Consider the following 22,035-nt stretch of genomic DNA (forward strand, 5'->3'; position numbering starts at 1 on the left):
AAACAACGACAGTGCTAAGTTAAGCTATAAAGATGTGAAATGAGTGATAAACTAAGAATATGTTATCTACAAGTCGGAATAATTGTCTACTACCTCAAACAAATTGTGTTTTGTTGTGGTGTTCAAAACCGGTGGACTGTCGTAAAAACACCGTCACAGCACAAGTCGGATATTATTTTGGCTCATTGTATTCATATTTAGTGCAGGTATTTACTCCATGTTCACCTGCTGAAGTGGACGACAGAGTAAATAGGCCTATGTGAACACATAAAATCATATGCTTTTAAGAAGCCCTTTACAATATATTAATCATACTAAAAAAAATTCGCATCAGTGCCTTCTCATAAATATGATGGTCCGTTTGTTTTAGTTGTCAAAAAAAGACAAATAAAATCGATCTACCCCACCTACTTCATAAATAAGGTCGGTGAGATAAACTGTCCACCACATTCTTAATAAATATATTTGAAATATTTGTACAAATGTCCCATATCTGACTTAAGTACAGCCTCCATTCGCTCCTACCCTGCTACACATAAGCAGAGTCACTTGACTGAGTGCGGCCGAAATTGGGCATGCTCATTCTGGGCAAGTCTTTGTTGCGGATCTCGTAGATGGACTTCCTCCTTGCTTGCACGCCTTTAACTGCTGTTTTGATTTTCTTCCATCCAAGATGATTGAGTTCAGCCAAGTTCAGAAGCACGCAGACGCCACTGACCGCAAACATGAAGACCAGAAACACGGTCTTCTCCGTTGGTCTTGAAACGTAGCATTCTACATCTTTGATGCAGGGATATCGATCACACTCATATACTGCGGGGACAGTGAATCCGTACAGGAAATATTGACCCACCAGAAACCCTATCTCTAGCGCATTTCTGAAAACCACTTGGATGATGTAAAATCTTGAGATGCCCTCCTGTCTCCTCATTTTAGACTTAGTAGTTCTCATGGCCGAATTTGGGATATCCTTCACCTCCAAGCAGTCAGGTTCGGCTTCTTTGGTGGAGTTCTCTGTGTTCTGAAGTACTCCATTAACAATTGTGTTTTTGATCTTTTTGCTGTCGTCTCTTTTCATGGAATCCTGGTCCTTGTCTAAGGAGAGGTACACGGTAGAGTACCTCCGCTCCTTCTGCTTGGCAGACTGGTGCACTGAGTAGGTGATAAAGCAGAGGCTAGGGCAGCACACCATAATAATCTGAAATACCCAATATCTGATGTGGGAGATGGGGAATGCCTTGTCGTAGCAAGCCTGGTTACAGCCCGGTTGTAAGGTGTTGCAAACGAACATGGACTGCTCGTCATCATAGACAGTCTCTCCAACTATCGCTACTATCAGAATCCGGAAGATCACCACCACTGTTAGGAGGATCCTAAAAGCAAACAAGCAAATACACAAATGTATCTGTTTAGATTTGCAGAGTTCATATGCTTAATATTTAAACAAACAGATATATAGATACACAATTAGGGATTGGAAAGTAAAGCCTCTAGCCTCGTGTAAACGGGCGCTTAGGAGCTGTCCAGTGCTGAAAGCCACCAGCCGGTTCTGAATTGAAAGCGCTACGCGCCAGTCATATCACGGCATTTATCTTGCCACATTCTTAAATGTGAACATATTTAGTGTTATCAAACCAATGCTGCATGTTTATGTACTACATTGCCATTGGTTCACCGATTATATCGTAATGCCACGGACCTTAATTGGTTGATTGTGTAGAATTTCTATAGGCCTACACTACGTTATGTTATACTGCTTTCACTACTTGATTGTAAAACCTAACCTCTTGGTAACACTTTTGCAAAGTACTCTACATCTTACCTTCCGATCATAGTGGAGTGCTGCTGGACAGCTGCCTCCAAGAGCCGCTCTAGTATTGTCCACTCCCCCATGGTTGTTCATTCGGAGACGATGGCACACTGTGCACTGTGCAAAATTCTTATGGAATCTATTGTTTCCCGTCTTTCTCTCCGGAGGCTACAGTGTTATCTGGTGAATGCATTGATACCGCGCCGCTGCTGCGCTCCTGCCCTCTGCGCTTCTGCTGAAAGCTCACTCAAAAACCCAAGCACTTTTGCTTGCGCGAGTCAGGAGTGCTGATTAGTAGAAAGCCCTCCTATTTTCGATCGCGCGCGCCGTACTGTAGGTCGCGCGGAGCTTGAATGGAGGACAGTTCGGTATAATGTTTGGTGAGCGTTAATCCTGCTTTAAGTAGACTCCCCCCATTGCGTCACGCGCAGACAGGTTGGTGGAGAAAGGCCAGAGGCGCAGTTTTTTGGTTTCATTATTCTCCAAGTATGTTGAGAGTGCAGCAGATTAATCTGGACTGTAATAAAAATGATTGGTGATCAAATCAAATTACAGGGGATGTCTGTCGCCTGCAATACAACCGCGACCGTGACAGAATAGTGTGTTTCAGAGAGAGAGAGAGAGAGAGAGAGAGAGAGAGAGAGAGAGAGAGAGACAGAAACAGAGACAGAGACAGAGACAGAGACATTGTAGCAGACAGTGTTGTTGTGTTTACAATAGATAGACTATAGTCATATGATATCCAATTCCAGTAATTGGGGCTTTTCAAATAAAGGTGCCGTCGTCAGGTAAACTGATGATCCGATGCCTCAAAGCATTGTGATGGAAGGCTGCGATAATTCCTTAGACAAACTTGCCTGAGTAGCCTACGATTCCAGTTAGTTAATCGCTTTAAGGGGTTACTTGAGTGGGCCTAAAGATAGACACAACTTAGGGCTGGCTGCCCCCATAGTATTTTTTAATCACTATCAACCAAATTACAGTAATCAGTAAAACGGAGGTTGCACTCGACTGGGTACTCTACCATCAATCAATGTAATGTATTATGACGATAGGAATCCGTACACAACACATATTTCATTTTCTTATTTAAATAAAAAGTAGCCTAAATATTCGTATTGGTTATGAATGCATGCAAGCACATGATAGAGGGGATGACAAACACACAATTCCCGGGTCTTGTTTATTTATAAACCAATAAATATCCACATATACAGTACATTCATTTATAAACCAGTAAATAACAACATATAAATTGCACTTGTTGTATGTAAACAAACTGTACATCGACAAAACATAAAGAAGGGCTGCCTGGATTTGTAATTCCATATCCATATCGATATTAATATCCAGGCGGAGGTAATGTAAAGAGTTTTTTGCATCTGTCTGCGACTGTCAGGAGCCTTTGAGCGCTTAGAAGCACTTCCTGTGAACGATGGAAGGGCCTGCCTCATCGTACTCCTGCTTGCTGATCCACATCTGCTGGAAGGTGGACAGAGAAGCCAGGATGGAGCCTCCGATCCAGACGGAGTACTTACGCTCGGGGGGAGCAATGATCTGAGGGTCAAGAGAAGTAAAGATCAGCACTAGTCCTCTCAATATGTTGCAGTAATATCATTGGTAATGTATAGTTATGAACTACACTGTGAGAGTGTGCAAGGTTATAGTTTCAGATTGGATATTCATTTTGGGGTTTTTCAGTGAGACATGAGGATAGTACCTTGATCTTCATGGTGCTGGGGGCCAGGGCTGTGATCTCCTTCTGCATCCTGTCAGCAATACCAGGGTACATGGTGGTACCTCCGGACAGGACGTTGTTGGCGTACAGGTCCTTACGGATATCTATGTCACACTTCATGATGCTGTTGTAGGTGGTCTCATGGATACCAGCAGATTCCATGCCTGTTGTAAAGGAAAGGAACACGTTGTCAGGGATAACACATCACCTACATACTGCAGGCCAAATTCCACTAAGCTACCTACCAATGAAGGAAGGCTGGAAGAGGGTCTCGGGGCAGCGGAACCGCTCGTTGCCGATGGTGATGACCTGACCGTCGGGCAGCTCATAGCTCTTCTCCAGGGAAGAGGAGGAGGCGGCGGTGGCCATCTCGTTCTCAAAGTCCAGAGCCACGTAGCACAGCTTCTCCTTGATGTCACGCACGATCTCACGCTCAGCTGTCACAGAAGAGAGCGCAACGTTTGGTCCAAACGAGTGAACTTTAGAACTGAAGTTGGTGAAATAGTATGGTCAGGAATGATGTGCTCACCAGTGGTAACGAAAGAGTAGCCACGCTCAGTCAGGATCTTCATCAGGTAGTCAGTCAGGTCGCGACCGGCCAGATCCAGACGCATGATGGCATGGGGCAGGGCGTAACCCTCATAGATGGGCACGTTGTGGGTCACACCATCACCAGAGTCCAGCACAATACCTAACGTGGGAGGAATAATAATGTAAGGTCTATAACAGGTTACATGTAACACAATTGTGCAGATATTTAACCACATTCTTCTCCATGGAGCATTTCTCCTCTCGCTGCTCACCTGTGGTACGACCGGAGGCATAAAGGGACAGCACGGCCTGGATGGCCACGTACATGGCAGGAACGTTGAAGGTCTCAAACATGATCTGGGTCATCTTCTCTCTGTTGGCCTTGGGGTTGAGGGGGGCTTCAGTGAGCAGGGTGGGGTGCTCCTCGGGGGCCACGCGCAGCTCGTTGTAGAAGGTGTGGTGCCAGATCTTCTCCATGTCGTCCCAGTTGGTGATGATGCCGTGCTCGATGGGGTACTTCAGGGTCAGGATACCCCTCTTGCTCTGGGCCTCGTCTCCCACATAGGAGTCTTTCTGACCCATACCCACCATCACACCCTATAGTAGAAGACAGGGAACAAGTGTCATCAATACAGCACTTTGTCTGAATCTCATAGTGTATTAGTTTGGTCAAATAAACAAGGGAGCAAATAAGCAGGGGAAATGTTATTATGATCTACAATCCTAAACCTTCAAATCAGAACGCTTTGATGACATAGCAGATTAGGCCACTCAACAGTCTCCAGTTCAGTTGTTTTGATGCTGTGAAGCTTTACCTGGTGACGGGGGCGACCGACGATGGAGGGGAACACAGCGCGAGGTGCGTCATCTCCAGCAAAACCAGCTTTCACCAGTCCGGATCCATTGTCGCACACAAGGGCGGTAGTCTCATCGTCGTCACACATGGTGTCAGCTGAGTTTCTGATGTAAAAAAAAACGCACATGCTTAGCTAAGCAAAGTGAGACCATGAACGTCCGTCACAAATCGTGTTGTCATTGTCATAATTTCCTTCCATTTCTTATAAAACCCAATACTCTAGTCTAGAGAGACAGTTTATCAATATCAACAGTTTAACAGATACTTCAACCCTCCCAATAAATAAACTACACTGAAAAATGTATAAAGAGGAATTAATACAAATACAAATTCCAGAGTCAGTAGCGCATATATCGATATACTATCCAGCAAGAAAGCAAGCTGCTTTTGAATTTCAAGTCTAAGTTTATCTAAGTTTATTCCAATTTAGTTCCCGGTGGTTGTTGTCGGATGCGTAATGGTCCATTGATCATTGGCTCCAACCACGATACACAAGTTTACTAATTGGCAATAACTCCTGCCGGTCTCCCGCAGTTGTTTGAAAAGTTTGCAGGGCAGTGTCTCTCCATACTCACCAGATCAGTACCAGAAGCCTGTTGTTTGGAATAAGCAGGGGTAGAGTGCTCAGGGCACACGCCAATTTATACTCAACAAGTTCCCCTCCGCCCCACGACCCCCAATTCACCTTATTTGGTAGCCCCAGCGCCACAGAGCGGAGTGGCCATGAATGGAAGGGCGCGTAGGAGAAAGGGAAGGCCCGCGCGATGACTCCTGGACCAAGACCCATGTATGGAGGGGGATCCGCGCAGACACAGCGGGTTGGTGGTTGACGGTGCGTAGAGATATTCCTTTCTTTTCAACACGTCAATGGGAGTAGAGAGAAAGACGTTATTGATAGCTTAGGTTTCAAAAGCAGACGTCATTCATGCATATTGGATGAGCCATATCTTTTCAGAGATACGTTTGCACTTAGGAAACGTTGGTAGACATAGTGCATGATATAAACCCATAAGGTCTAAAATATGTAATGAGAATCATACATTCGTATTTGTAGCCTTGAAATAGATGGTAACCCTCTCAGTTAGAACTTATGATTGCAATGTGTGTAGTTCAAGACCCCTAACACCCCTAGCAATGTGTATGCTGGTCACAGACGGTTACTGTCATATGAATGATCAGGAGAGCAATGTTGAGTTGTAGGCCTGGGCTCATACATCATCCATTCATTTTTTACTGCTGGGGTGAATCATTCCTTTTTGGTGGACATACACCAGTTTTTTGGTGGTCATACAGCATGTTTTGATTACGGCTGCCTGGTAGACAAATTATTTTTCTCCTAAAATGACTAAGGCTATGAATGTTTCAGAGTGACAAAGAAAAAAGACCAATGCCATATATAAAGAAAGATTTAATTAAGAAGACCTGAAGGGGTCTGATTTATGATGCTGTTGTGACACAAAATTGGAAGAGTGAAGAATGATAAATACAGTAGCTACATTTATACATCCTATCCACTCCCTATCCCAAATAGCTCTGGTGCATCATTTATCATCCTGGATTGGCTGGATACATACATTTACATACTGAATATGTAAGGGAATATATTGGATGAGAAACTGAGAATCTCCTAAAACTGTACTTCTGTGTTTGGTGATTCAGAGGCAGCATCGCCTGACCTCTCTCCTCCTAAATGGTTCCATAGTCCTATACCTTATGTCTCCTCCACCCCCTCAAAAAAACACACATAAACACACCAGCGCTGTGAATGATGCAGAGAGGATATCACTGCAACATAAAAATGATCATCGGACTCCTTTGATGAGAGCAGCTGTTTAATAACCAGAATCACATCGTATCTATACTGTAGAGTCAGGGCGTGGTAACTGGGGATTAGGCTCTGCCCAAAATACTTCCTTTGTCTTATTTTACACCCTGACTCACACTCAATAACGTTCCAGTGCATGGACATCACAGGTACATCAGCTCCTTGTAGAGGTATGCATTTGTACCGTGTATGTTTTTCCCAGAGTCTCTGGATACATGGTGTTTTTGCTGTAGGTGTAAATGGGTTTTTGGTACTGTGGTGATCACAGCAAGTTTTGACCTCTTCCTCTGACAGAGGGGAAGTCATGTGACTCTATGTGTGGGTGATACAACCAGTAGCGCTTTACACATAATCCCACCCACATTCTATATCTGAGCATCTGTCAGCTGGCTTGGGTCTCCTGGTACAAATGGTTGGGGGTTGGGAGGGGGTGGGGGGGTGGGGTGGGGATTGTGGTCAAAAATAACTGTGATGGGTTTTTCTATGCATACTGTATGAGGAGAAAAAGTCAGCCTGATGAGTTGCTAGTTTTCACTGTGGGTTTGTTGCAGAAAAACAAACCAATGAGGCATTTGTTTCCATTGTTTGTTTCCAAATGAATTTGGATGTCAAACCCTCTTGACATACTGCACCACAAGATAAAAGTCAATGTCGGTCAAACATACCAACTTTCTTTATACCAAAAATGTACTGATACTCACTACTAAAGTATGAGTATATAGGCTTAATGTATGCCCTTAGTAGCTGTAGTCATTTATAATCATTCCCTGGAGTGAACTTCTTACACCCAAACATCAACCTTAAACCTAAACATCTGTTCTTAAAGGCAAGCTTAAAATCATTCTGAATAATCCTATTTGTTTTGCAGCCACTCTTTCATTCTGATGATATAAGTAATACTCCCCTCTTCACACTAACCTTTTAAATCTTTCACACTGTGCAGTGCTTGGTGGGTATAGCGTAAGTACGAATGTAAATGATTGACTTCACTAGCTTTTAATCTTCCTTTAAATTGGGCAAGGTATCATTTTCAACATGTTGCCTCGACAACCTGTTCCAATCATTTACTGCCAGGCTGCTGTGGTTAATGAAGGATTGTTCAGTCACTGAAAGCTCAGTTTTTTTTTCGGATCAATTTTGATGATGAGATACCTCAGTCTGAAAGTCCTACGCATATTACTAAATAGAAAATGAAGTGAAAAAAAACAACATTTCACGTCCATCTGCTTTGCTTTTCATTATGTAGGGATCTGCATAAATGAATGCATTAGCCTTTGGTATGAACATATGCATATTCATAAAAGCATAAAAATACACCAGTGTAGGTGTTGTTCCATAACAATGCATGCAGCATATTAGCTTCTGTAAGCCCACCTGAACAGTAGGGGACATCTTATGTTTGTTTTGACCTCTGCTTCTCCTTCCACATATCATTCCTTTAAGCTCTATGTTGCCGTTATGGCGTATGGTCATCAGATTTGTTAACTGTTTGAATGGTAAGCTGACCAGCCTTAAATTTACATTCAGGTAAATCATGACACGTCTCAAATCCTACCGATGTGCTGCATAAATATTCGTGACTTCTATTTACTCTCTTAGAAGCCTGCACTTTGGCGACCTCATACCATTCTCTCCTGTCTCCCCTCCCTCCCTCACTCCCCTCCCTCCCTCCCCACCCATCTCTCACTGCAACCTCACCGTATACATTGATCTAGACTCACCAACCGTGTACGGTCTGTGGACTGTCGCGCGTAAAGAACCCACATAGTGTTCAAGTCGGAGCATGGTACAGTGTTTTTTTCCTGTTTCTGCGCCAGGATTTCAGGAGGGAAATCCTTAGGGAAGTGGAAGGATTGATCTCATCCTTGGCGTTTAACCTCTCTTTCTCTCTCTAGCCCTCTGCCGTCTTCTCGGTGCATATTAAACAGAAGCCATTGATTTGACCATCATTAAGGATTCCATCAATTTCAATTTAATTCCACCCAACGCTTGTGTTCTGTAAACTGAGTTGGCATTGAGGACACTTTGGACCTGTTACCTTGGTTTCTGTGACTCAATGTTTCAATATTGCAATCTTATTAGTCGTATAACCCCATGGTCAGCCTATCTCTGTATGACACATTATTAACAATAGTATGGTCCATATCTATGTTCTGGCATTGGTTCTACTGTTTTAGGAACCCGGTATGGGCTCCTGAATGTCTGCTGAGATTCAGTCTGCAAATATTTTGCTGATTGAAAATAAGTCATTTCCCTGTTTGTGACCTGTCTGCCATTGAGTGTGTTTTTTTCGGTCGATACAAGCTTAGAGTGCACTTCGAAGCATATTGCGTTACATTCAGCTCCTGAATTAGATACAGTAGTTTGATCCAACTGTTTTCGTCAGACCTGCCCCTGAAAGAAAGCATCTCTTGCAGTAAGTCCATGGAGAACTGCTCTAGCTTGGTAATGTGGCATTGTCGAGCTTCGGAGGTCCCACACAACCAAAGATGCATGAAATAGACTCACAGATATGAATATTGGATGTGCTACTTTCACTTGCGCCAAAATGCAATATTTATGGGACATTTACGCTACCGTTATGTTGTTATTCAGGGCGAAAGCATACGGTATTTGTCCCTTACAGGATGTGCAGGATGGCAAGACAAGTGTTTTGGAAAGTGAACGTTAGAATGCAGCATTATTCTTGTCTGTGCGGTGTAATAAGTCCTCCCTGGCCCATAGAGGTGTGGAATGTGGACCCAGCTCCAGATCTATAATCTTTTATCTACGTTGGGAGGGCGGAGGGGTCTTACCAAAGACAGAAGAGATACCATGTCACCACACACTCTGTCATCTCTCTTTTCTCCCTCTCTTTCCCTCTATCTCTCTCACACATGCACGCACACGCACACATGTGCGCACACACACACACCCACCCAGACACACACCTCCCTACAGACAGATTAATGTATTCAGATGCATGGTCTGTCACATAGAGGATTAGGGTATGAAAAGATAAATTCTTCCCTATGGGAATATGGAGGACATTTTCACCAGCTCCCATTGCCATGGAAAGTGTGTGTTTGTGTATGTGTATGTCAACCTGTATGTGTCTGTTCAAGCCAGTGTGTGTGGTCCTTTCTATGTGGGGGTTGACAGTAGTTAGCAGGTAGTGTTAGGGGACACCTGTCCCCCTATTGTTTGCTTCCTTGTGTGGTCTGCTGCTCTCTACTGTGTCTGAGGAGTGGTAGGGGGAGGACTTCTCTGGGGCAGCTGCTGGAGGGTCCTATAGAGTGACAGGGACAGGGGGAACAGGGTTTTATTGACATTCTGCAGGCTATAGCCGTCCCCTGTGCAGACGAAGTGGGTGTGATTCATAAGACACGCTCAGAAACTGGACAGGCCTAGTTTGGTAAGTCGTCTGACAAAGACCGCAAAGTGGAGGGCAATTCACAAATTGGACAGGCGGAGTAGTTCTGAGCGAGGGGAGGACGGATGTAGAGAAGTGATAGCACACAGTAAGTACACGTAGCAACAAGTCAAAGCATTTCTGCTGGGGCATTGCATGTCACGTAGACACAAACCAAACCTGAGGGAGAATAAAGGTGAGCAAAGACGCATCATCACATCATACATTCCTTCATGAGAAGACATTTCACAATCTTTTTTGATTATTGAATTTCGATGAGTCAGCGTTTCATCCAGAATATAAGTCTTACTGTTATGATACAGGAATTTTTTTTCTATTTCATGTCAGTGGCAGATGAATAACATGAACAAAATGATCATAGAAAGAACATTCAGGAAAATACATATAATCACTTGTTTATAGAGGACATGAATTAATCTGATTTGTATTGAAGTAGTGTACTTGGCCTTAATGTACAGCATGTCATGCAATACACATAGAAATATGTGATTCAATACATCAATGTTCCCCGCTGATGGAGCAAGGTAATGAGCAACATGGCTAGCAAGCAGCCCTGAAAACATAACCCATTTTGGTGATGCTTGGTTAAGTTATGCCTCTGACCACAGCCTATCACAAACACTGTCACGTTGAAACAATTCCTGTGGTATGGCATTTCTGTAGGCGGTGGCCTTGAAACCGAAGGCCCCATTCCAAAGCAAGACGAAGCTCTGGCCCCCGCTCCTTCCAAAATACTTCGGCTTATTCCCCCTCAAAAATACCTCCCGTTCTCATCCAGGTCGCGGGGATCACGTCTCTCTCATCAGAACACACTTAACCTTCTATTAATACCCTCTACACTAATACACAAACACTAAGCTGCGTTGGGGGTCTGGTGCGGGGGACCTAGGGGCCCCCTGAGCTGAGAGGGATGCCCGGCTGCAGGCCCTGGTGTCAGGAATGCCTGGCTCTGAAACCCCATCCTGGACAGGGCCTGGGGGGGGGGGGGGTTCAGGGCCGGGGCATGAGTACAAGCCAAGGTCAGACAGGAGCAGCCAGACACTGGTCGGGTGACGTTGGCCTCCACCCTGGACCATGTATTTGGCATAATGACACATTTATAATGATATGTGACACTGCTGCATACAAACACAGGCGCGCGTGCACACACTCACATACACACACACACACACACACACAAACACATATACTGTACACACAAGTTAAAATATCCACTTGTGTAATTATCATGGTACTGTATAACATACATATTTAATGTAGTGAGATTATAGAGGAGCCCCTGAGTACTGATCAGCGTTGCTTGGCGCATAAAGGGATAAACCTTTAAGATTCAGCCTTCCTGGGGGGTTCTGACCCCATCACCACGGTAATAACCAACGTGACTGAGACCTGCTGAGAACTGCACTTCGTCTCAACCCACACAGCCACCCACCGATGCTGGAGTGACATTTTTTCGGGGCTCATAATAAATACATAAGCTCCCCTTTCGCATCCGTCTGATGTTATTTCAGAACTGTCTTGCAGGCCGACTCTGTTAATGGACGACTGGAAGAGGATAGGGGAGACTTTGAGAGTTGGTTACTCATCTCTGGTAACTCTTCTCTGTATGTGAAGGCTGTCAAACATGGACGGGCAACTGTGTAAACATTAACGACTTAAAATGCTCTTAGGGTGCTGGGATGTCAGACATGCCCTGATGCTCATGCGAAATGGAGGCATATGAGAAGGGATCAATGTAATCAATACAGTAGGCTACTGCACATTGGCTGAGAAAGTCATGAATCCACAAAATGCCTGGGATTATACTGCTGGGTGCATCCATAGGCTTACTGTTATGAGCCAATGCAGAAACCAGAAAAGGTCAAGGCTTGGAAATGAGATAACTAGAAAGCCTGTATGAACATGATACAGTTGACTCCGGATAAATGCTTTGGCTTGGGACTGTTGTGACCCGGAGCATGCACTCATCCGGAGCAATTAAATAGAAGCTAGCAATTAATGAAAGTGCACTGTATCAAGAGTCAAGTCGATCTGTGGATCTCAGGAAGACCTATTTTGTTAACCTGGTATAGAAAACCAACCACTACCTTCATCTCTCACTACTTACACCTCCTTGCCAGGAGGAGCCACCATCTATCCAAAGTGATCCACTCTTTCGTGCTGGTGTGGGTCTACGGCTGCCTAACCCAATCAAATGGAGAGCTGTATCGGTCAGGAGGGGCCCGGCCTAGGATTAGGTCCCATGTCTCTATACACCAGAGCAATGTCAGAGATTACACAGCCCTGTAATCAGGATATGACCTATAAAATATGCAGTTATGATGACTCAGGAAGTAGCCAGCTGGGCACTCACATACAGCACAATATGAAACGCTCAAACAGAAAATTCCACAAAAGTATAGGGAAAAGGAGGGGATGATACAAATATATTATACTGTACATAACATTACATACAGTAGTATCTTGGATTTCTTCTTTTCTTGCTGTTGGTCGATCACTAAAAATAGCACACGAAGTATAAGGAAAAGGAGTGGATAAAAGCCTACTAATACATTATACATAACATTACATAGTATCTTGGATTTTGTTTTGGGTCGACAGGTACATGTTAAGGTACAAAGTATTTTACCATGGCACTATAGCAACACACAAATAATACAGTGTATCATCTGACCAGATCCATTACTGCAATTGGAATTTTTGGGTGCCTCATTGAAGAGCAGAATATTTCATTTAGAGAGATTTTAATTTAGATTCCCATAATGGCCAAAATTAATCCTGCTCTCAATCCCTCCCCATGCCCCAGTGGTGTGATAGCAGAGTGAAAACAATGATGGACCATGCAAACATGCTAAACACTTTTATGAATACCATCCAAGCACTTACAAGTCCTTTACAAGTACTTTACTGAACTGTTGTTACAGGCTTGTTGGGGTCTGGGAGAAAACTAATGCTCATATAAGAATAGACATTACACATTTAGATCATATGAAATCCTCAAAAGCAGGGGAAACAGCTTCCTGTCAATTACAGTCTAACAATTTGGATAATAATCTTGAATGGTTTTGAGATGTTCTAAATGTATCCCTTAAAGAGGGAAGTGTACTCCACAAAGCCCTAGCAATTAAATCATTAATAATTATTATATTTGGATATATAACCCCCCTCCCCCCTTTAACAAGATTCCCTCAAAGGTACAGTACCGCTAAGGTTAAAGTGACAGTATGAAAGCAGACAAGGAGTGCATATTTATAAATCAGATTTTAAATACATGCAAAACATACAGTACAACCGTTTTCTGGTTACTAATAATTAATATGTAACAAAAATCTGTTGTTATCCACCATGTAATACTTCTGCAGCATCTCCACCTGACAAGAATATACAAAAAGCAGAGATGCTTGTCCTGTGTGAAGTACATTTCAGAAAACCTAAATAAAGGAACAGGATGCCACCTTGTGTGAAGTGGTGGTACTACAACCAATGATGAGGTGAAATTCCAAGTAATAATGCTATCCTGATGCTGTTGATCCTATAACCTGATGCTATAATCTGAAAATCAACAATACGTTTTGTTACTAATACAGGGTTAGGGTTAGAACAAACATTTCTCAGCTATAACAATAATTCAGAAAAATGAGATAATGACAGGGCCAGTCAATTAAAAACAGAGCATTATTTTATCACACATTGGTACTTTTAAAACAAGGTTATTAGTGTGCTTCCTCTTTATGAAAAAAGGGAACCAAATGTATAATATATATATGGTTTATATATTCATTGTAAACAAATACATATGCAAACTATATTAATCAGTGAATTGAGAGCAACAATAAATACACTACACATACAGTACTGTACGGTAGGACACAGTTCTAAATCTAATGACTTGCTGATCTCCATATATTAGGGACCACTTTATGGAAGATATTAACAGAATAGGCATAAACAAAGACATCATCAAAAATCGGAAGATTAAATGTTAATAAGTAGAGCATGGAAAGGGTTCAAGTACAGTGTGAGTGTAAACCGTAGTTGGAGAGTCCTTCCATGGGCAAGTCCTGAGTTCTTCTCTACCTGTGGGTTTGCGTGTGCGTCTTTAGGTGGCCTGACTGGGTGAAAGTCTTCTCACACACTGTACACTGGAATGGCCTCTGACCTGTGTGGATCAGATAGTGTCTTTTCAATTTAGACGGAGCCTCAAAGCTTTTAAAGCAAATAGCGCACTGATATGAGCTTGCCTGTCTCTCTTTCTCATAGTGTTTCTCAGGGCACCTGTGAAGAAACAGTTTTCTCTTGGTGGAGAAACACTGACTACAGTCTGGGCAGACATGAAGGTCATTGGGAGGTTCAGACGAGTATGTAACAGTCAACTCGGACCTCAGCCTAACCTCCACCCTTTCCTCTTTCACCCCATAGTCTACATTACTCTCAGATGTCTGAGGGGACTGATATAGACTTAACTTGTTATCCACATCATCTGGTCTATCGTGGGATTCAGGCATGCTATGTTCATCCTCCAGATGAATAACATGGTGGCTAGCAATCGGATAGGTCTGTTCATTGTCTGACGTTTCTTGTTGATGTGGATAAGGGCTTAACATGTTCTGAAACTGGGGATGGTTTTGCTGCTCATGTTCACCTGAGGAAGATGTTTCCCCTGGTTTCTCTATTGCAATTGTCCAAGGACTCTTTTCCTGTTTGGGAAGAGGCAAGACACATTTCTGATCTAGGCCTACTTGGCAATCAGGTTTCAAGTTTTCTGGTTTTGCTGGAAGGTCAGATTTAAAGTTGGAGGATAGGTTAAAGTTCTCTGATGAGTTTGAGCTACCTATTGAACAGTAATGAGAATATGGTTCGCCATCATTACTTTCGTAAAGTTGACCATTTCGCACTTGATCACCAAAAGTTTGATTTGGGGGTGGTTCATCTGGATGAAGTGCACCTGCAAAAAGGTGTTCCTCAGAAACAGACCCCTCATTAGAGGCAACATTGTCCTGTTGAGTCAACACGCAGTCATCTTCCCTTTGCTGACCACCATGCCACATGGCCTTATTGTGAACCTTTTGGTGACTCTGTAGATGGCAGAGCTGTCTGAAGGACTTACTACAGACTTGACATCTGAAGGGCTTAATGCCCATGTGGACTAGTAGATGTCTGGAGAGTTTGGAGGGAAAGTCAAAGTTCTTCAGGCAGATCATGCATTGGTGACCCCCTGATTTTCTCTGTGAGACAGAAGCCACTGATTGGCTGTCAAAACTGTTTATTATGGCAGATGATGATGTAGCAGGGACTGCTGAGAGGTCACTGTCATTTGATAAATATAGGCTTTCACTCTGATTAGGGACAAAGTAATCTTCATTAGAACCCTGGGACACGTCTGGTCTTGATAACAGCTCTGTCTCTCTATCTTCAGTGTGACTAGTACAGAGTTTATCCTCCTTCAAAAACTGGGAGTCTTCCTGTCTTGATAAAAGCTCAGTCCCTTGTTTGTGAACAGTCTGGTGTGTCTTCAAATGAGCTTTTTGTCTGAATGTCTTGGGACAAGCAGTGCACTGATAGGACCTCTGTCCTGTATGGGTCAGGGAATGTCGCTGTAGCTTGGAGGGAGCATCAAAGAGCTTTGAGCAAACAGAGCAACAATAACCGCGCTCTCTGCTATGAGTTGGGGGTTTCTTTTCTGATAATTCTTTTGTTTGTTTAGTATTACCTGTAGGGGATTGGTGTACAGGTGTGGTATCAAACACACCACTGGTGTTTTCTGTAGAGTTGTGGCCTTGCCTGAGAGGAATGGACTCCCCAAAAGAATGTCTGGCCACTTCTTTACAGTCCAATCCAGGCAGCAGATTCCCACTGTGGTCCCACGCAGGAGAATGAACATCATGATTGTAACGACTGTCACTTGAGCAATGACCAAAGATAGGTTTGATGGGTTGAATATGCTGGCTTCGGAAACTACCAACTGACCTCCTCTTCACTTCAGAAACAGGCTTATCTAATGCTGGAATAATCCCTGGTTTCTCTGACAACCCCTTTGTCCTCTTAGGATCATTGAAGAATATTTTTCCTTTGTGAATCTTCTGGTGACCCTGTAGATGGCAGAGCTGCCTGAAGGACTTCCAACAGACCTGACATTTATAGGGCTTAATACCAATATGGACCAGTAGATGTCTTGAGAGTTTGGAGGGAAAGTCGAACACCTTCAGACACACCATGCACCGATTTCCCTTGACTTCTTTTGATGACTTGTTTTTACTGTCTGGTACATCGGAGTGAGTGAGGTCAATGTGGCTGTCTGGTTGTCCTTTTCTATTCAGTTCTATTTTGTGTGTTACAGATTTGAGAGAATCTGGGGTAACTTGAGGAGCATAGTCTATGTGAGGTAGAGGGTAGGCCACAGTTTTATCATTTAACTTGCCAAGGTGCACAACGGTTTCTGGAACTTTATGAGTTTGCTGGTGGACTATCAAATGTCTCATCTGTCTAAATCTCCTTCCACATGTGTTGCATGAATAGTTCCGTAGCCAAGTTTGAGACCTCTGGGGTTGCGATTTGAAGCTGTGTTGTGGCAATGGAAGGGTTTTCCTCTTGACAGACCCTGTGTGAACACTGTAGTGTGCCTTCAGATGGGCCAGCTGTCTGAAAGCACGCCAACAGATATTACACTGAAATGGTCTCTGGCCTGTGTGTATGAGGCAATGCCTCTTTAATTTGGAAGGAGAGCTGAAACACTTGAAGCACTCAGGGCATTTATGAACTGTCCTGCTGAAGTTTGATTTCTCAATCATATTTCCATGTTTCTTGACTGTTTTTTCTCTCAAAGAGCTATCCACATCCTTGGCCTGTTTCCCAGATTCACTCAAGTTCTTACCCTTCAGTGGTTCCTCTTCTCTGTGCTGCATCCCAGAGCTGTTGGCCTCAGAGTGCAGCGATATAAGAGGTTTGAATTCAGAGATACAGTAGGAGGAAGAGAGAGAACTTTCCTGAAGTGTGTCTTCGCAAGCAGTCGGACTGATGCTCACCCCCAATGTGCCCTTTGCAATGACTGTGTCTGAGGAGTCTTTCTGCAAACATGTATTTGAGTTATCTGTCTCCTTTGGAGAGATATTTTCAATGCCAAATTGATGCAAGTCAGGCCCTACGCTGACCATTTTCTGTATTGGAGAAGAATGTGTGTTAAGATGGAGTTTCAGGTGTCCTAGTTGCCGAAATGCCTTTTCACAGAGGTGACATCGAAATGGTCTCTGTCCTGTGTGTATAAGGTTGTGCCTCTGCAGTTTGGATGGGGCAGAGAAACCTTTGAAACATGTGACACACTGATAGGTCCTCTTTTGAAGCTTCTTTTCCCCTGTGCCAAAGGCCTCCTGTGGTCCATGATGCCCGGCTAGCATTGTGCCTACTGACAGCTCCACCTCCCCTCTTGGAATTAGCAGTTTAGGCATATTCCAGCAACCAACCATGGGTAACCTGGAGTGAGCAAATATACATTTTTAGAGACGTGTCTACAACAATGCTTGCTAAAATATTGCATTACTTCTCTGAATAATTTGTCGTTCAAGAGCTAACAATCAAATTTACTGTAGATCAAACTCGGGAAAATAAACTGCCTCCAGGGAGCTACTCATTCTCTTGGTAAACACTGAACTCTACATACAAATGATGCTATTGCTTTGGGAAACAGATAGCACAATTAGGAAACGCAGCTAGATTAATTCTAGCAACTCACCTGATCGCACACTTTGAGAGACATCACGAACGCTAATAATATGCCCTAGTGTCGGAAATTGTACTTGTGTATTTCATAATAGGGAAGAAGCTTGCACATTCACTTCCTGAACAAACCATGCAAGATGCGCCGTCTGTTTTTCATGGTCGGGTGGAAACGTCTGCCCCACTGTTGGTTCCTGGTGTTTCGTTCACAACGTTGGTAGGCATTTAGCAGTTATTTTATCAATCTAATGTCGCATCATGCTATATTAGTAACTGAAAATGTCTAGTGTCAATTTAGGTATAGATTCCTACAGCATTAGCTAATTATTATATAGTAATTTTTGTTTTGCTATTAACAATAACAATAACGGCAATAGGCAGTCTATCATAGTGAGGAACATGTATGCGGAGGAGGGTTGACTGTGTTTATGCCTTTCAGCTCACCTGATGAGAATCTCCCCTTGACAGTAAAATACACTTATAAAAGACACACAATGGTATTTCTTCCATTCGAGGCACTCATGAGTAAAAGAGGGTCCCCGAAATTGGACTTTTGGAGATTAATGTGTATTGTGTACCACCTCGCTTTTACATGAGAATGCATGTGGGGGCAGTCTACCCTTAAGAAATTAAATTATTCGTTTTTGCCTCACTTAAATTACATGATTTGGTTACACCTAAAGCTATGGATTTGTGGTTTTATTTGGTGAGAAATGTATTCATGTAATGAATGCATTTCGCAATAACATTTCCTGTAGTCCGTCTTTAAAAGGGTCAAAGTCACACTGTGAACCATAAAGGACCACTTGCGCTGGAATTAAACTCCGTCATAACGGTTGCATAGACAGTAAGAGAAAACATTCGCGAGGAGTCAAAAGCCTTGGGAGAGACCCCAGGGCTGTTAACAGCAGAGGGGTGGTGAGATTCTAATGTGTGTGTGTTAATAGATTTAATTTGTGCCATTATGTTTTTTTGAATTGCCTCAAACCAAACAGGGGTCATATTCACTCTAATCTACATTGAGGAAACACTTCTCATTTCTAAGTATTACCATGATATTATCATAGCCTTTTATGAGGAAACCTTTTAATCTGAGGTCTCTCTCAGACTGACTAGGACATAGCCTACCAGCAGTCTTTAATAAGTACAAACTACAGGATATTTGACAATATAACCGTCAAGAATATTTGATACTGACACAACAATAAAGAAAATACCCTGTTGTGGGAGCAAATGCCTACTTCCTTTAAATCTGACGTTTCTGACAAATTCAAAGTGAGATTTTTGTTTACAATGAAAAAAGATCTTTCTACAACACTCCCTCTACAACCTGCCCGTGGGACATGACAAGCCCCGGACCCATCGCTCGCTCAGGCTTCATCTCTGTGGAATGATGCAAATGATGACAAATTCCTTCATCCCTCATCATGCATGTGTAGCTAATCGGCGTAACACACAGGGATGGGCAGATCTTGGCACTTGGCTGAGGGGCAAGCTGCCTGATTGAATCACTCAGGAGTGGCTCCCTCGGACGTGCCCGTATCATGCTGCTGTCAGGCTGCTGAACAATCTCCTCAAGCAGGGCTCTATTGACTCACACTCTAAACCCCACTCTCCCCTGGTACAGTGTGTGATGAAAACACATTATTCTCATTTGTCTCAGAATCAGCTTGTCGATTCCATTCATATTCTACTCCTGTCTATGACTGACAGTGAATGCCATGTCAGGGACTGTGCACTTTATTTTGCTGTGACTTCAAGACAGCACAGTTTGGAGTGAGGCCACTCATCACCAATGTGTGGTTGTAAATTGTAATTGGATTGACACAGATGTGATCTTTTTATCTATGTAAATCCAACATCATATTACGGTGCTTTTTCCATCACAAATGTATGTTGTGATAGCTGCAGAGAATAATCAGAGATGTACACCTTTCGTTAGTGTTTGAATGGTTGTCACATCAATAGAAGAGGCATGTGATAACCACTAGGTGGCAGTAGTAAGTCACACAGCAATGACCGTACTCAACAGACAAAAGGTATTGCCTTATTCAGAATATTGGAGAAGTCATACATTTTTGTCCAAAAGTGAACCATCACTGTAGATGTTTGTAAGGCTATTTATTCATACTATTGAGTTGTATTTAATAAGCTACACAGTAACCATTTTGTAATTGAAAAGATGTTGAAAAGGTCACAATTCATAACTAATTATGAAAAAAAAATTACCAAGAAAGTAGGATGTAGACAGCCTCTGTAACTTCTTAACACACAAAAAAACCAAAACATTGCAAGCCAGGGGGACACTTGTTCTGCCACGTCGTTGCATGTATCAACTTGCTCTTGTCCTTACAATTAATTCTTACCCACGACCGGTCTCATCTCTTCCGACATGGCAGGACAGGGTTGGCCGTGATGGATGTGACATTAACGGGAGATGAAGCCGGGGAGATGGGACGCCCCAGTCCAATAGTGGCATTTGTCACTGCCCTGGTCATGTAGATTGGCCAGTGTTGGCCACTGACTAAGATTAATGACGACGCTGGCCCTGTCTTTGTTTCTCCATGTGGCTGCCCTGTGTGAAACACAATCCCCAAACATGGTCCAGCTCACATGAACTCCCACAGATCTGCTCACAACCTGCACAATGACATGTAAACATTGCCCACCAACACATGACTTCCTTTTTTGATTGTAGTTTTGTTCAATGTTGACCGATGAAGAAAAACTGTACACAGTAATGATCCGTTTTTTTGATGAATACAATCTTTAGTGTTTGCATTTATATTGCTGCTGCATACCTTGTTAAATATGTGGATGATTTGAAACGTGCACTAAAGAAGGGGTTTGATGTGTTTTCACACAAAGAGCGATACTAACCCACAGTCTGCACACAAAGTGTGATCTGTATGTATCCAGGTTGTTGTGTGCAATCTAGAACTTTGGGAGGACCACGTTTCCCAGTTTGTAATGAAGAAATGAAATAACCTTAAGCTCAATGCACTGCTGCACAGAAAATGGTTTTCCCTGACAGATGAGGTGGCTGGGGCAGGCTCAGATGGATGGGGGATTGGGCTGCTTGTATCAGGCTTCTGGGATGCAGTGCATTCCCCCGGTCATCCATCATCCGGTGACACATCCACTTATATCTGCACTGCACATACATACAGATGTAATCCCCTGTTTGATCATGGATTGGGCTATTCTTATACAATGCACACACTCTCTCTCTCTCTCTGTGTGTGTGTGTGTGTGTGTGTATGTATGTGTGTCAAAGTTTGTGCAGATGGTTTTTAAGCTAAAGTCAAATAAATGTAAACTAGAACAAAGATATCAGAAATGTGTCTATGTGTCTTATAATGTTGATTGTTTTCATGGAACATAAGCTGAAATGAAAACACATCCAATATCACCACCATTATCATGATCTCAAGTTACAACAATGACAACAACAACACTGACTGGTTTTGGTTTGAATAAAGAGCTCATTACCATCTATGCATATTTGTAAGTCTTTCATGCATTGCGCCTGCACATCCCAGATGCTGTGGAGTCATCTGTCCTCCATGCCTCCCCCGCTGTTCCCCCCGCGGTGAGGGGAAATCAGTCACCACACTGCTGTCACTCCTCGGCCCTCTTTCTGTGGAGCAGCCCACCACACGGCCATGTCCAGCCTGCTCTTGACCCTCTCACAGGGGTCTAGCCCAGCCTGCTGGGGTGTGACAGGAAGGGGAAGCCCACAGGATGAGGTCCTGGGGGTCTCGGATAGAAATGTTGACCCCAGTGTATTAGGTGGATCGATTGCTTACTACTCTCAGACCTAGACATGAAATCCCAGGCAGTTGATTTGGCCTACCTGGCCCTAGCAGCCTGTGTGCTGGGGCACGGGGCTAGAAAGATGACACTGTCTCCAGTGTGTTTGGAAGAGGGTAAACAGTGGAGCCTGGCTCAGTGGCCCTGGGGAACCAGCCTAATGTGGCTGAGGTGGTGATGCAGAGCGCTGCCTCCAGATCCCTGGGGGATATGAATGTTGATTAAACATGTGCTCAGCCTTGGATATTGAGTAATTGGACGTGGAGCAAATGTCAAGCGTTTGTTAATTTCTGCGTTATGCTGGGGGTTTATGGGCTGTGATCAGCAGAGGGAGCAGGGC

General features: G+C 43.4%; 3 protein-coding genes across 3 annotated transcripts; all 3 read right to left on the reverse strand.

Moving 5' to 3' along the window:
- Nucleotides 1–529: 529 nt before the first annotated feature.
- gjd2b (gap junction protein delta 2b) lies at nt 530–1,893 on the reverse strand (the record flags this gene model as incomplete). Its single annotated transcript, XM_083689107.1, has 2 exons — nt 530–1,373; nt 1,823–1,893. The coding sequence occupies 2 exons, from the start codon at nt 1,891–1,893 to the stop codon at nt 530–532; spliced, it is 915 nt and encodes a 304-aa protein (XP_083545233.1).
- Nucleotides 1,894–2,987: 1,094 nt separating this feature from the next.
- Nucleotides 2,988–5,540, reverse strand: actc2 (actin, alpha, cardiac muscle 2). The gene is made up of 7 exons (XM_083689098.1): nt 5,511–5,540; nt 4,895–5,039; nt 4,352–4,676; nt 4,078–4,239; nt 3,794–3,985; nt 3,531–3,712; nt 2,988–3,367 (listed from the first exon to the last, which is right to left on the reverse strand). The coding sequence occupies exons 2-7, from the start codon at nt 5,021–5,023 to the stop codon at nt 3,224–3,226; spliced, it is 1,134 nt and encodes a 377-aa protein (XP_083545224.1). The 5' UTR covers nt 5,024–5,039; nt 5,511–5,540; the 3' UTR covers nt 2,988–3,223.
- A 7,462-nt stretch (nt 5,541–13,002) lies between these two features.
- Nucleotides 13,003–18,008, reverse strand: znf770 (zinc finger protein 770). The gene is made up of 2 exons (XM_083689094.1): nt 17,899–18,008; nt 13,003–17,639 (listed from the first exon to the last, which is right to left on the reverse strand). Exon 2 carries the CDS (start codon nt 17,630–17,632, stop codon nt 14,246–14,248), a length of 3,387 nt encoding a protein of 1,128 aa, XP_083545220.1. The 5' UTR covers nt 17,633–17,639; nt 17,899–18,008; the 3' UTR covers nt 13,003–14,245.
- Nucleotides 18,009–22,035: the final 4,027 nt, after the last annotated feature.

The sequence above is a fragment of the Argentina silus genome, assembly GCF_951799395.1.
Source record: "Argentina silus genome assembly, chromosome: 17".
NCBI lineage: Eukaryota > Metazoa > Chordata > Actinopteri > Argentiniformes > Argentinidae > Argentina > Argentina silus.

Bases quoted from the DNA above. Each gene is read 5' to 3' on its own strand.
- actc2 (XM_083689098.1), bottom strand. From the start codon at position 5,023: ATGTGTGACGACGATGAGACTACCGCCCTTGTGTGCGACAATGGATCC. The intron at 4,240-4,351 runs GTGAGCAGCGAG...CTCCCACGTTAG, and splicing joins TGCCTCCGGTCGTACCACAG to GTATTGTGCTGGACTCTGGT. The intron at 3,368-3,530 runs GTACTATCCTCA...CTTGACCCTCAG, and splicing joins CCAGCACCATGAAGATCAAG to ATCATTGCTCCCCCCGAGCG.
- znf770 (XM_083689094.1), bottom strand. From the start codon at position 17,632: ATGGTTGGTTGCTGGAATATGCCTAAACTGCTAATTCCAAGAGGGGAG.